The sequence below is a fragment of the Harpegnathos saltator genome, unplaced genomic scaffold (assembly GCF_003227715.2).
Source record: "Harpegnathos saltator strain DR-91 unplaced genomic scaffold, Hsal_v8.6 scaffold11, whole genome shotgun sequence".
NCBI lineage: Eukaryota > Metazoa > Arthropoda > Insecta > Hymenoptera > Formicidae > Harpegnathos > Harpegnathos saltator.
Window position 1 is genome coordinate 57,119 of NW_020229884.1, and position 15,251 is coordinate 72,369.

The following is a 15,251-nucleotide window of genomic DNA, read 5'->3' on the forward strand; positions in this document are numbered from 1 at the left end:
CCCCCCCTCCGCCCCGCCCCGGCGATAGCCGAGAGAGCACAGAGAGTGCCAAGTGGTGGACGAGATCGCCGCGATCAGGCGATGCGAAACTTCTCAAGCGCTCGCAACTCGGAAGGGCTGGCGAGGGTGAATAACGCTCCCCGTGAGTAACGCGATTATCGCGCCGCGGATATCGCACAAGCGGCCGCCGCTTTTGACGTCCGCTCTTATCCGAGCGATCGGATTCCGTCCACATGGAGGCGCAGCGAAAGTTTCGAAGCGAGGAGGACGAAGAACCCGAAAAGTCACGAACACCTCTCCCTCAGCGTGCTTACGCCAGCACTCGATGTCCGTGCCTCTGCTACAGAGTCTCGACGTGACAAAACGCTTATATCACTCTCTCACACACACACACACACACACACACACATACACACACATACACACACGCACGCACGCACACGCACATGCATACACATACACACACATGGACCTGAAGCCGCGGAATCGTCGGGGAACCCACGCTGAGCTCCGCACCTCGTTGTACATATGTGTGCACGTGCCGACAAGGAATGTTCCTTTTTCCATCACGTCTGCCTCACGTTAATAACACCCTCTTACTTTGCTCGATCACTCGCTGTTGCCGCCCGCTGACAATGCTCTCTCGCTCAGGAATGGCCGATTCACGCTCATGTGCAGACGTGCTGGCGATCTTAGAGTGCAATTTCGCCCCTCACAGCGAGTCGGGGAAGGAACCGCGGTCGCGCGGGACTGTCATCGGCGACAATGTTATTCTCCTCTCGCGATCAAAAGAGCGGAGGCATGTTTTAATTGCGTATACACACGCGGGTTGTCCGCTCTTATCGCAATAGCAGATTCTCTCGACGTTCATCGACCTGCTGCTGAAAGAAATTAGTACGACAAAAGTGGGATCTGTACATAGAATGTTTCACCTCAAGTAGCTTAGCACTAAAAAAAAAAAAAGAAGAAAAAAATTAACACGCTGTACATATGAAGCGGTGAATTTGAGGAGTTTTTAAAAACTAGCTGCAAAAACTAGCTGTTTGATGTAGTGAATGGCGTCGAATTGGACTTGAAGAACGCCAGTGTCGCGCACAGCTTTCCAATGTTGCGTAAGCACTAGTATTCGGTATTAACGGACGTTGACGACGATCGAAATTGACGAATTTCTTGTGTTGTATAGGGCAAGTTTTTCTATTGTACCGACGCATCGAAAATGACGAAGAACGACTGCCAGTAAGTGACGATTGTGTATTGTAAAGCAAACAGTTACGTCGCGCGCAACGTAATAAGGAGACGAGAGAAAAGTGAGATCCCCTTAATGCGTTCGCGGACAATCGGGAATTTCGAAGTGAGCGCACTTTTCGCGGTACGGTGCAAGCTGTTTTCCCTTTGCAGGGGCACCTATTTGGAATTCGAAAACGGTAACATCAATAAGCCGATCGTGAAGGAGCGAGCGTGGCTGCAGTATCGTTTTCACTTCGATGACGTTGCCAAGGCGATGCTGACCCTCTTCACGGTCTCGACTTTCGAAGGTTGGCCATCGTAAGTATACTTTACTTGCATTGTACGTCGAGGCACACGCTGATTCCGTGACTCTGTCGCGAATTAAATACAGCAGCTGGCTGGCTGCGGATGCAAACTTTAGCTTTGCGACAGTTCGACCGAGATACGATAAAGTTTCCGCGGGGAAACTAGTTTCTCGCATTTTTCTCTCTCGTGTATCCTTCGTTACTTCCTCGGACCGTTTCTTTCGCTTCTTCCCTGAGTCGGATCGGTGTCTCGTTTCCCGGGTCACTTCGACAAATGGAGCTTCACCACGACGATACTGCGAGAGACCAAGCGGTTGCTCGAGAGATATCGAAATATTAATTAATGATATTGTCCGCGCCCGCTCGCAGACTGTTAGAGTGGTCGATCGACTCCAATCAAGAGAATCATGGACCAATTCATAACTTTCGGCCGATCGTGGCCGCCTACTACATCATCTACATCATCATCATCGCGTTCTTCATGGTGAACATCTTCGTCGGTTTCGTTATTGTCACCTTCCAGAACGAGGGCGAGCAAGAGTACAAAAACTGCGAGCTCGATAAGAATCAGGTGAGCTCCTCGAGTTGAGATCGAATTTCGACACGTGACTCTCAGGATTTCTCTCAGGATACCTTGGATTATTTTTGCACGAGACTTCACCGTGTAGCGTTCGTGTTTGAGCAATTATCTTATCGTTTGCAGAGAAATTGCATCGAGTTCGCGCTGAAGGCTAAGCCAGTGCGGCGATACATACCGAAGCATCGAATACAGTACAAAGTCTGGTGGTTCGTCACCTCCCAACCCTTCGAGTACACGATATTCACATTAATCATGATCAACACCGTGACGCTCGCGATGAAGTTTTATCGGCAACCGCAAATGTACACGGAGGCCCTGGACGTCCTCAATATGATCTTCACCGCGGTATTCGCCATGGAGTTTGTGTTCAAGCTGGCAGCATTTCGATTTAAGGTACGAGCCTGATCTTCCCGACATTTCGTCATCTTATTAATTATTACGTTTTCAACGTCAATTATTAAATAGTACCGATCGCTCGTAAATCGCTCGTAAACGAAATTCACACGGCTGTTAACGGCAGTCATCAATCGTCAACGGACGGAGAACCGACTGAGCAGACCGTAAAGGTGTCCGTTATTGCTTTGCAGAATTACTTCGGCGATGCGTGGAACGTCTTCGATTTTATTATCGTGCTCGGCAGTTTCATCGATATCGTTTATTCGGAGCTCAACGTGAGTATACGTCTTGTTGTTCGGCTCTTCGACGCGTTCAAGTCGACATTCGGGATTAACAAGTTTTAACGAGGAAGAGCGGAGCGGTCGGTAAAGTCATCTTATGATCCCGCAGCCTGGGTCCTCCATCATTTCGATCAACTTCTTCAGACTGTTTCGCGTGATGCGACTGGTCAAGCTGCTGAGCAGAGGAGAGGGCATTCGTACGCTCTTGTGGACGTTCATTAAATCCTTTCAGGCTCTGCCCTACGTCGCTCTACTTATTATAATGCTCTTCTTTATTTACGCTGTGATAGGCATGCAGGTGAGCGCGATACGCGATGCGCAAAATGTCGCGTTTCGCCCAAAGACGAGAAGGCTCACGGCCACGTTTCTCCGTAGGTCTTTGGGAAAATCGCGATCGACGACGAGACGTCGATAAATCGCAACAATAATTTCCAGTCCTTTCCACAAGCCGTGTTAGTTCTATTTCGATCGGCGACGGGTACGTATTTGATCAAACAGATCATGCAAATGTGTGTGTGTGTGTGCGTAACGCAACGGAAAATACTTTTGAAACTTAATCAGGTTGAACTCGCTTCGAGAGAAGTGAACGTTCGGCTACCATCTAGTAGCCAAATTCAACGATTCGGAGATTTAACTGCGAGATTTATTTTCGAGTAAATGTCCGTCGATCGTAATATACCATTGAACGTATCGCTGTTACGGGAGGCATAATCAAAATGTACACGACGATGTACAATGAAATGTGCACGTTTGCGAGCATAGGCGAGTCGTGGCAAGAAATCATGATGGATTGCTCAGCGCAGCCGGGCATAGTCATGTGCGATCAAAACAGCGACGAATTCAACAACCCGGTCGGCTGCGGATCGGACATTGCATTTCCCTACTTCATATCTTTCTACGTGCTCTGCTCATTTCTCGTAAGTGCAGCTTATCTCTTGGTCTTTCAACTCGCTTGACAACAACTTTGAATTCCGCGAAAATTACAATTCTCATTCCGAAAACAGATTATTAATCTCTTCGTCGCCGTTATCATGGACAACTTCGACTACTTGACGAGAGACTGGTCGATCCTCGGGCCGCACCACTTGGACGAGTTTATCCGCCTGTGGTCGGAATACGATCCTGACGCGAAAGGACGTATCAAGCATCTCGACGTGGTAACGTTGCTGAGGAAGATATCGCCGCCTCTAGGTTTTGGGAAGCTGTGTCCTCACAGGGTAGCCTGCAAGGTTGGTAAACGATTCAATCCACCAAAGGTTAGAACTATCAGCATAATTTTGAAACTTAATTCCCAGAGACTCGTCTCGATGAACATGCCGTTGAACAGCGACGGCACCGTCCTGTTCAACGCGACGTTGTTCGCTGTCGTGAGGACGTCGTTGAGGATCAAGACAGAGGGTAACATTGACGACGCGAATGCCGAGCTCAGGGCGGTGATCAAGAAGATCTGGAAGAGGACCAGTCCGAAGCTCCTGGATCAGGTCGTTCCACCGCCCGGAGGTGAGGAAGCGTCTCTGACAGAATGCGAGTTCGCTCTCTTTCGCGTGACATTAAATTGAATCGATTCTCTTTCTCTCTAGTGGACGACGAGGTGACGGTAGGCAAGTTTTACGCGACCTTCCTCATCCAGGACTACTTCCGGCGATTCAAGAAACGCAAGGAACAGGAAATGAAGGACGGCGACAAGGATTGCCACAACACCGTGACTCTTCAGGTGAGTCCCTCAAGTACTGAATCCACGATACTATTTGACACACCTACTATGGAATTCAGGCTGGGTTGAGGACGCTGCACGAGGCCGGCCCCGAGTTGAAACGCGCCATTTCCGGCAACTTGGAAGAACTCCTCGACGACAATCCGGAGCCTATGCACAGGGTGAGTCTCGTGTTTCTCGCGTATTTTACACCTATTCGGTAACGATCACGATGAACATTCACTCGTAACTCATCACGATTGATAAAACATTCTTTACCGTGTAATTTAACGGAAGAACATTTTCTTCTTTCTTTTCTTTCTTCAGAGAAACCATTCGCTCTTTGGCAGCGTGTGGTCCAGCATGCGGAAAGGACACCACAGCTTCCACAGGGCGAGGTCGTTAAAGGTTAACTCTACCGCCGCAAAGGTACGCAGGAGATCGTATTCCTTATTCGCGGAGTCGCGAGTCTTACGCTAATGGAAAGTACTTTTGCAGGCTTCCCCGACCAATTCCATAGACTTCTTGCCGTATTCCTCGTTGCAGAGGGCCGGCGGCCCGGATGCCGCTAATCAAATCACTGCGAGGTCTCACCAAGTTGTGCCAAATGTCGCGGGGTAAGTTTTCAGACATAAACAATTGAAAATAAATCAGGAAGAGGGAGAGAGAGAGGGAGCAAGGTAAAAGTTCATCAGGTAGACAGTGTCTCTCTCTCACCAGTTAATTACAAAAAAAAAGAAAAAAAAAAGAAAAGAAAAACGCTTGTTAGTGGTCTGAGCGATGGCGCGATGAATCAAATGGGGATAGACCCACGACTGACGGGCATGGAGGAGAACATACCCCTGAGACCGCTCGCTGTCTTCGGCAACCCCGTGCAACAGACGCCTTATCAGAGCACGTACAAGGTGGTCGAGTAAGTAGAAGAGCGACAAGCTGCAGCGAGTGTCTTATTTCTGTTGAGCGTTGTCCCGTGTCCGAGTGTAATCGGTGGTTACGCTCTCATCTTACGACGAACTCTCTCATTCTCTCTCGTTATCACACATCATAGCGCATGCACGATGTCCGTCCGTCCGTCCGTCCGGCCGTCCGATGCCGAGATCGAACTTCTAAGCCGGATTCGCGATTTCCTAGACTCGGTCGCGTTGGAACGTTGCGGGCGCGTCGTGTTCCCGTCTCATTCATTCCCTTCTTCGCTTTCGTCACCGGCTTTCGTCACGGACACACGTTTGCCATCGCTAACGATGTCACGAGTCTCGTCGCGACCCGACCACTCGCGGGACGTCGCGTTCTGGACGCGTAGCGGACGCTGGCCGCGCCTTTCTGATTCTCAAGCTGAAGGATGTACGTGTATGTACGTACGAAAAATGGACCTTGCGGAATCAGGAAAGCATCGGTTTAGCGCTCGGGATAAGGCCCCGGCTACTGAATCGTCCACTCGCGGAGGAAGAGCACTAGTTTCGCGTGCGAATTAGCAGCGCGGCCGACTCGCGTCGTCTCTCATCACCCTGTTCGCTTTTCTGTTTACTGTCGTACGTTTCAGTGGATCGGGTAGCGGTAACTATCTCCATCCCAATAGCGAATATGGTAAGACAAGTTAGGGCTCTCTGCGATCACAGTAGCTGGCTTCCGTTTCGTTGACCGTTTTTCGCATCTGCTTGTCTTACGCGCCTGCATGCGTTTTTCATTAATCACGCCTTGACGATGATCCCCGTTCGACTGTATGCTCCCCACGTGTCGTCTTACATGCGTGCGTGAGTGTGTGCGTGTGTGCGCGTGCGTGTGTGTGTGTGTGTGTGTGTGTGTGTGTGCGTGTGTGTGTGTGTGCGTGTGCGAGTGTGTGGGAAAGAGCGATCGGTGCGCGCACGCGCTCGCGCGACAAGGTTAAACTGGTTAAACGGGAGTCGATCCGCAAGACTGCGGCAGGACAATTAGACACGCGAGGGTCGCACACGCATCCGCAGGGGAATGCACCCTGATGAGATGGGTTTGGGTCCCGCCGTGCGTGGTAGCGCTCGTGTCCCGCTGATCGCATGTTGTTCGTATTGACTGTAGATTAACGCAACATTTTGATGATTGACCGCTTGTTGAAGCGCCCCCAAACGCCTCGACGAAAACTCGCTTTTCCATGCCGGCCACATGCTCGATAAGTAGGATATCAATCATCCTCCAAAGTGGCCTTTGAGTTGTGCGGCTGAAGCTCCACTCTCAAACTTGGTTTTCTTTCTCATATTTTAGACAAAACAATCGTAACAAGATACGTAGAGCGTATATGGATTTGAACTCTGAGTAGCGGAGATGAAAGAAGAGAGAGAGAGAGAGAGAGAGAGAGAGAGAGAGAGAGAGACTGAAAATAAGAAAGATTCGACGTCCTTAATTACGAGTTGACCAAAGACAAGCGGCTCTGGCTCTTTAAAGTTTTATATTCCGGCCTTTCTCTCTCTCTCTCTCTCTCTCTCTCTCTCTCTCTCTCTCTCTCTCTCTCTCTCTCTCTAGGAATACTCATTGACGATTTAAGGTAAAGAGACAAGCTCTTCTCAAGAGGGGTAGTTCTCGAGGCGTTTGAGGGGCGCGCGGACCTTGCCACGCGTACACGCACTTAACGTATGAAAGAGCGGCCGTTACGTTTTCTCTTTTTCTCTCTCTTTCTCTCTTTGCCCGCGCGCTGTGTGTGTGTGTGTGTGCGCTCGCTCTCGCGCGCGCGTGCACGCTCGTGCAGTCTTCAGGACGGAATCGAGCGGCAGTTGACGCCACCCACGCCTCCGCCGCGACGGAATCCACCCTCCTCGTCCACCGTCCCGAGCACCGGCACCGCTCACACTCCCGCCGCTGCGGCAGCGGCAGCGGCAGCGGCAGCAGCAGCAGCAGCAGCAGCAACAACAGCAACCGCAGCAGCATCGGCAGCAGCAGCAGCAGCAGCAACGGCGGCGGCAACGGCAACGACGGGCGCGCCGGGCGTCGCGACGACGATCGTCGCGTGCACCACGAGCACGAACACCTCGACCTCCGCGACGAGCCCGAGCCCCGCTTCCTCGTCCAACGGGACGAACTGTTACTATACCTACGCGACGCGGGGCTGCTGCGCTGATTGCGCAGTCTGGAGCAATCACGGTACGAGACCGCCGTTTCGGCGACCCCTTCTCGGTCGTTCGCGAACTCGCCCTCGCGGATGCCCTGCGACGCGGCCGACCAGTTCGGCGAGGTGGTTGCTCGATCTCGCTTCCGCGGGAGAACTTGCGGAAATTGATGCAAATTTCCCTCGCCCCTCGGCACACCCTCGGGAGTCACCGTTGGTCACCACTTTGATTTCTGCTCTCTGGGCTTGGGAAACAATGCGCGCGCTACTAATGCAATCACATTTGTTGGACAATGTGGTGTTTTCTTCTCCTCTTTCTTTCAACTACTTCTCCATTTCTGAAGGTTTCATCATTCTGTAAAATTCCATTCTTTTTTACTCCATCTGAGGAAATTTTTCTTTTGTTCTAAAGAATGGGGAGAAAATGTACTGATTTCTTTTTCAACGAAGTGATTGAATATCTCAATTCAATTAACATATTACGACGATGTGCCGAGGGTTATAAAAAAGGGAAACTAAATTCGAAATAAGTTTAGATTGATCTCTCCGAGTACTCTCTCGGGGAAGAGAGTTGGCGCAACGTTGCGCTGAGCTGTTCGACCGTGCGAGGGCATCACCGGGAGCTTTGGTTCTTATGGAAGTATTCTGGAAGTGGTCATCAGTCGCGTCATCAGTCATCGTGTGATTTCTCAAAGGTTCAACGGTGTGTAAGGCGACGCGATTAGGTCCCGGGGTTGAGAGGCGCGACGGTTAAGCGGCAGTTCGAGAGCTTGTGCGAATTTACAATCGGCTATCGAGGGTAGATGTAAAGACGCTTTGGACGCTTTCGCTCCTCTGGAAGTTTGAAGTAGCGGGAAGTTTAGCGTAGGTCTAGCGCAGGATTAATGTTACACGTCGTGGCTCAAGATATTAGAATGGACGTAACGCATGTTCTAGTGTCTCGGTGTGTTCTCAGTATCAGTATATATGATTTAGCTAGCTCGATATTCTCCAATGAATATAGACCCACCCGAACCGTGTGCCGTCGTATTCGCCCTCGATCGGACAGAAAAAGAAAGAGATAACATTGAAGACGAACGGAGAGGAGCGTCCAGGATATCAGTCTGTGAGACATTTTTAGAGGCCTCCGTGTACCATCCGCCCCCCCCCCTCCCCGCCCTCCCGTATCTTTCTCGTCCAGTTGTCTTCTCTCATCTATATATATATTTCTATGTACAAGAGTAATTGCTGAATGTATGCTAAAATGGCAGGCAAAGATCAAGCGTTCCCCCCCCCCATCTCTGTGCTGGCGTGAAGGAGCCTGGCGAAACAATCGATTCCCCGTTGATTACCGCGCGAGATCGGTTCGGTCTCGAGCGAGACTTCACTCGATGAAATGAATTCAGATTCATGACGCGGCTCTCGTTAGCCGCGTTAATGCTTCTCCGTCGCCCCGACTGATTGGCCATTTCAATCGTCCGTCCCCTCATGCACTCGCATGCACTCGAAATCCGTTCGCCAGCACAGCGAAGCTCACGCAGAGATAGACTCCTAAGAAGCAGCTTTCTCTCACTGATCAAACAACCCCGTGCCCGCTCGCACGCAGCCGTAGACGACTGTGACGACGAGGACACGACTACGGGGAGCGTGTCGAGCGACTCCGGCAGATGGAATCATTCGGAGGGTGCCGTGGTGCGCGGCGCAGGAAGGCGCCACCTCACAATGCTGAGCCGCTCGTCGAAGCGCCGGGGTCGTCGTCGCGACGCCGACGCCGCGACCGCCGGCGGCAAGTCGGCCCCGGCGAGCTTCCGGTCGCGCGACGTGGCCGACGCCGACGCCGACGCCGGTGCCGCCACGTCGGCTGATCAGTCGGGCTCGGCGGCCCCGTCGAGCCCTGGCGCCCGCACCGTTGCCAACGGCCTGAAAATGGCACAGTCTCAGGCGATCGCCGTGGCCGGCTTCCTCGCCGACGTCGACTCGCGGCAATGGCGCGTCTACGCTTCCTGCTTCTCGCACCGAGCGTCTTACCACGGCAGAGGTGACTAAAAAGAACGCGATTTGACCCTCCGCGCTCCGTGCAGCACCGATATCGATATCGATCGCGTTGTCGATCGCGGAGGATCAACATCGCCGAAGGATTTCAGTCAAATGACTTTACTCTTCCACGTCACGTTGGATTTCCTTGGATTCGTCCGCGCTCGTCCAAATGACATTCCCACTTTAAGCTTCCCTCCGATTCTTTCTCAAAAATTCCGCAAAATTGCTGCAAGTATCATTACGAAGAGTAAGTCAAAGAGACAAGATAAAAAACAGCCCGAAATATCCTAAGAGGATCGGACGAATGAAGAGTAACGCAAAGTGGCGCAAAGTTGACTGATGCAAGATGAAGAGTCTCGGGTACTCCGGGTGCAGTCACTCTTCATTCGAACGATCCCCCAGCCTCGGGAGATCTCCCGAGAGGAATCGACGGAAGTCGACGAAGAGAGACGTGGACACCTCAAGGTGGTCAACCGCTGCTCGAAGCACGCGCTCTGCCAGCTTTCCAACTAACATTCTCTAACGCTGATTCGACATTTCTCTGTCTAATTTCGCTTTTACTAACCGCAACTCGGCTCACCTAACACCAGAGAACCGGCGAAGCTTGAGAGACGCACTCGTATGTCACTCGTCAGTGTGTGTGTCTGTGCGCTGTACTCGTTGAAAAGCCAATCGAGCCGATTGCGCGAGCGAGAGAGCATCGGAATAATAAGGAGGCAGGGCGTGACGGTTCGAGCTAAAACTCTGACGCCTCTCCTCGTTCGTCAGTTCCCTGGGCCGCAGAGAGTAACGGAAGCATCGGCGCAGAGCGCCTGTCCCACAGCCTGCCCGGGAGTCCCGCGGACCGGAAGCCGAATTTCGAGGTCATCGGCAGCGCGGAGAGTCTCGTCGGTCGGGTGAGTTTTCAAACGAGCGACTTAGCGAGCATCGAAAGCACGGCTGTCATCGCGGTTGTCCCCCTCCTGTGTAACCGACTGGAAATCAGCGGGAAATCAGCCGTGATCAAACGCGTACGCGTGGAACGTGATGATGTAAAAGTCGACGCGGTGGAGTTAATCCACCGCGAAGTGCGCGCGACAGTAACGCGTCGGGAAATTTGCGCGGACGAACTTGTTGAATCTCGATCTAACTGAAGCGAGTTCACAGCAACAAAACAAGATCTTCGAGGCCCGAGATTTGAGCTTGAAGATCTGACTTTTCGAGTAACAGTAAACTTCCAAGAGAGAGGACGACGAGTTACGTTTCCCCAAGCGGGGATGACCGTGCAGAATGTTAACATTTTAAAGAGGCAACTTCGCCCAACTTCGCTCTCATATCTCTAACGTCGGTCGCGCCTCAGGTGCTGGTGGAGCAAGGTCTCGGCAAGTACTGCGACCCGGACTTCGTGCGCTACACGTCGCGCGAGATGCAGGAGGCGCTGGACATGACGCGGGAGGAGATGGACCGGGCGGCGCACCAGCTGCTGCTGCAGGAGCGACGCGGTCAGCCGTTGTCTTATCAGCTGCAACAAGGTATGGAGCAGCCGTGGGGCCAGCAAACGACCGGCATCAGCTACCAGCCGTTGCAGGAACAGCCGTCGATAGGCGGCGGCCAGCCCTCCGTCTACCCTCCGCAGGGTGGCTACCACCAGCTTCGCAGCAGCAGCAGCAGCAGCAACCGGCAGCAGCAACAGCAGCGGCAACAGCGACAGCCGCCGTCCTAGCAGGACGAGAAGTCGCAAGCGATGCGAACATCGTCCACGTAACCCGAGAACATTTCTCCTCCTCCTCCTCCTCCTCCTCCGCCACCTCTACCACCTCCTCCTCTCCCGTCCCTGCATCCGCATTCGCGGAGTAGTCGCCGAAGAATCGAAACCGTCGTCGCGGAGATCGACGAGTCGCGATGAGCGGTTGCGCGAATCAACGCGAAGTCACCAGCGGGATTCCGGCGGACCGGAACCGCGGACCGCGGATTTCGACCGATATCGTTGTCGCGTTGGTGCTCGGACAGCTCGAGACGACGCTTCGGACCGTTCTCAGCCTGCGAGGAGGAAATGCGGAAATGCTTTAGCGACGGAAACGGTGACTCGTCGGTTCTCAGGAGGGCGGAGAAGCTCGCGGAAACGTCGCGACGACGAGTTTTTCTCTAGCCGTCGACCTCTCGTCCTCTGACACGATCGCGTGCGTGTTCGGCCGCCGATGTCGCTCGACGGGTGTTTTCTAGCTGATTTCGTCTTGTACCGGGCGGAGTTCCGAAGTTCTGCTTGTTCCGGTGACACGAGGATGTGCGCGATTTGTATTTTCACCGCGATGAGAGAGAGAGGACCGTCGTCGTTGTCTTTCGACGTCGGACGATCGCGAGAGCGAAAAAGATAAGCGACGAAGCACCTCGGGATCATTCAGGCTCCCGAGACGGAATTGAGTTTACTTCCTCAGAAATCTCAGAAACAGTTTTTTAGAGATCCCCGTTTAACGTCGATCTCCGTTCTCGGTTCGGCTCGTCCCGACAGGAACCACACGACGGACGTCGTGCGTATTCTCTGTACCGGAAACGAACGAATCGAAATGAGGCAGAGAGAAAGAGCGGCGATTTGCTCTGCGAGCTCCGTGTTTTCTGTCTTGACAATTGGCCCTCGCGTGCTCGAAATCTGTCGCACGCTCACCTATCTCTGTCCACGTCAATTTTGATAAAGAAAGAAGGCAACGAAGAAAAGAGAAGGAGAGAGACTCTTCTTCAGAATTAATAGTCGACCGCGTCGCTAAATGACGCGAGTCATTTGCTACGGGATGACATTGGAAAAATTAAAGGGGATCGGGGAAAAAAAAATGATGTGAAACAAATCTTTCTCTCTTGATCACTTCGATCGGTCTGTTTCCCCAGCAGCGATCCAGTACCCTCTTTTACGGGGCTCGTCGCCCGTTAAACCTTTATGGCACAATTTATATAGAATACTTATTATTATTCTCTAAGTAAACACCTTACACTTGCGACGCGATAACTTCCTACCAATTCACTATAATTATCCATTGGACGTTAGAATCTCCTTTCTAATAGGCGAGTCTCGCACGAGCGAGCTGTGCATCCGCGAGGATGCACATGTGCTTAAAAAAAAATAATTCGGGCCACAAAGCGTTAAAGGAGGGTAAAAAGTACGAACGATGCTGCGTGCACGCACGCACGCACGCACGCACGCACGCACGCACACATGCGCACACACACACATGCACACATACACAACGCCCGCGCGTGCATATGTGTGTGTGTATGTGTGTATGTGTGTGTGTGTGTGTGTGTGTGTGTTTGCGTAAGAGAGATTAGTGCGGATATATGATCGCTCCTCTTATTTGCTCTCATTAATTACTAGTATCGTTGGCCCTTGTTCTGATGAATTACTACGGTTAATACGGTTATTACTAGTCAGGATTACAACTCATGATTACGATTCGTACGATGGATTCTAGATGAGATAACAAGTGCCTAAGTATCTATAACTTCTTTCGGACCAGAGAAGACTTTTATCAACTTAGACAAAGTACGACTATTATTGCGAGTTATTGCGAGGAAGAGCTGCGAGTCGAGTGTGTACACTGCTGATGTTGTGACGATATAGATATTATTATTCGTATGTAATTGTGTACATAACACACACGTTGCGCGTATATTTCCGCTGATGCGTTGAGGATGAATGGCCGATAAATAGTGCTGCGCGAAATATATATATATATATGTATATACATATATATACATATATATGTGTATATATATAATCTCAAATATATATATATATGTATAATATATATATATATATATACACACACACATATATATATATTGGAGACTATATATATAAATATTATATTATATATTATATATCTAGATGGCAATCTCTATACAAACGTGGGTAAGGGCAAGGGGACATGGGGGAAGGGTGAATGATTAAATAGATAAGACGCGCGCGATGTTCTCCAGGTGGGGATCTCGCGACGCGCCTCGTCGGTTTTTATTGTGTAAAATACTTGTACGTGACGGTCGAACACGCAAGTCTAGATCGCGAATGACGGATCGTCGAATCTCTCTTAACCCGATTACACCCACTCGTGCATGCTCAACGGTACGGAGAGCCTTACAAAAGCCACTTAGTCTGATCTCCGGGCGGGGAGCGCGTGGTTTGCGAGAGATTTACCGAGCGATTCGATCGGCGATCGTCGCGATTCAGTTGAGCCGAAAGTTACTCCACCTGGTCCGTACGTCGCATCGATAACGTCGTAAATGAAAAAAAAAAAAAAAGAAAAAGAAAAGAGAAACAAAAGTAATCGCAACAACGAGATAGAGATTCGCGAATTTCTTTTATTTTTTTTTGCGGGAAGACGCGATTGTCAAGTCGATCGCGTCGCGGAAATCACGGGACAATTGGATGCAAATCGCACCCTTTCATACCGATCTGCGAACGAGTTTGCGCGAGATTACCGCGAGCGAGAAATCGGCTCGCGATAGAATCTTCACACGACGAGGGCGATGTGCGCGGTTTTTCACCGGGAAATAAATCTTTCGGAAATAGCGCGAATCCCTCATTCGCGCGGCAGCTTCACTCGCGAATGAACGAGCGAACGGCACGATCTCCGATTTTTCCCAACCGATTTTTTCAAGCGGGAGAAATCCGCGAATTTGCCGACGTGTGAGTCATGCCACGTGAGTGACTTTTGATTGAAACAGAACGCGCGAGATCGGTGGCGCGGCGGAGGACAGGGGGGAGGGCACCGGAGGCATAAACACTGAAAACTACGTAAATGTTACTTATAGTCGTTGACAAATTTTTAAGCTCTCGTAAATTTTATAAGTACTCAATCGTGCGTGGTTCTGGAGATTTGTCGCGAGCTTCGATTCTTTTCCCCGATTTGTATACAACCCCGGAGCGCCGTGAGGCGAGGTTCGGCCGCGCGGAATGTCTATTAGCAAGCTAATTAGGATGTCCGGTCGATGAATTTCGGAGGGGGAGACCGCGAGTCTCGCGAGTTCCGATCGAGCGAGACGCAAAGCGGCCGATTAACAAATCCGTTCACTCGGACTAGTTTCGGATACTTTCAGAACCACGTTCCTCTCGAAAGCCTCTTGGCGTCTACGACCAAAATGCGAACTCCACTCTCTCTCTCTCTCTCTATTTTTTACGCACTTTTTCTCGGCGAATTGTCCCATTCAGCAAGAAAAACAAAACAGTCCGTCTATCTTCCCGCCTTGCGTTTTACCTTTTCTTTCGACGTTGTGCAAAACACTATAAGCCAAAAAGCCGTTGCTTGCACTGGCGAGCGTCGTAGGGATCGAGACGATCGCTACGAACGATCGATGGTTCGCTCATTTCTCGTCCCTCACCTTTGCTTTACCTAACCCGGAATCGTCGTCGATTGCGTTGCACGTCCCACGTTTGACAGGTGTATGTTGCTTTCACTTAAGTTTCTCCTCCTTCCGTTCGGCTCTTCACACCTCTTCACAGAGTGAACGACCGAACGAAATCGCTCTCTCTCTCTCTCTCTCTCTCTCTAATACGAGGTACATATAATATAGATACATACACATACATACATCGCATACATACGTATATGCCAAATTAGAAGAGTCGGAGACGATAACCGAGCAAATAAGTGTAAAAATCAGAGACTACGGGTCCGAACATGACCAAGTAGTGGCAGCAGAATTTTTTACGCTC

At 51.0% G+C, this 15,251-nt stretch overlaps 1 protein-coding gene across 12 annotated transcripts in view; it reads left to right on the forward strand.

The window, feature by feature from the left end:
• Positions 1–13,189, forward strand: part of Ca-alpha1D (Ca[2+]-channel protein alpha[[1]] subunit D) — a 59,418-nt gene extending 46,229 nt beyond the window's left edge. For 3 of the 12 annotated variants that reach the window (XM_025300592.1, XM_025300600.1, XM_025300610.1), the window contains 19 exons: positions 1,184–1,236; positions 1,399–1,545; positions 1,902–2,103; positions 2,236–2,505; positions 2,700–2,783; positions 2,899–3,087; positions 3,165–3,267; positions 3,552–3,706; positions 3,794–4,018; positions 4,085–4,289; positions 4,370–4,503; positions 4,563–4,664; positions 4,810–4,911; positions 4,981–5,099; positions 5,252–5,395; positions 7,199–7,590; positions 9,057–9,572; positions 10,340–10,467; positions 10,911–13,189. In XM_025300592.1, coding sequence (XP_025156377.1) covers positions 1,184–1,236; positions 1,399–1,545; positions 1,902–2,103; positions 2,236–2,505; positions 2,700–2,783; positions 2,899–3,087; positions 3,165–3,267; positions 3,552–3,706; positions 3,794–4,018; positions 4,085–4,289; positions 4,370–4,503; positions 4,563–4,664; positions 4,810–4,911; positions 4,981–5,099; positions 5,252–5,395; positions 7,199–7,590; positions 9,057–9,572; positions 10,340–10,467; positions 10,911–11,273 — 3,633 coding nt within the window. In that variant the 3' untranslated portion in view covers positions 11,274–13,189. Of the gene's footprint in view, positions 1–1,183; positions 1,237–1,398; positions 1,546–1,901; positions 2,104–2,235; positions 2,506–2,699; positions 2,784–2,898; positions 3,088–3,164; positions 3,268–3,551; positions 3,707–3,793; positions 4,019–4,084; positions 4,290–4,369; positions 4,504–4,562; positions 4,665–4,809; positions 4,912–4,980; positions 5,100–5,251; positions 5,396–6,022; positions 6,067–7,198; positions 7,591–8,250; positions 9,573–10,339; positions 10,468–10,910 lie in introns of those variants that run through there. The other 9 variants (XM_025300613.1, XM_025300603.1, XM_025300606.1 and 6 more) reach the window with 9 other exon arrangements.
• The last annotated feature ends 2,062 nt before the right edge of the window (positions 13,190–15,251 follow it).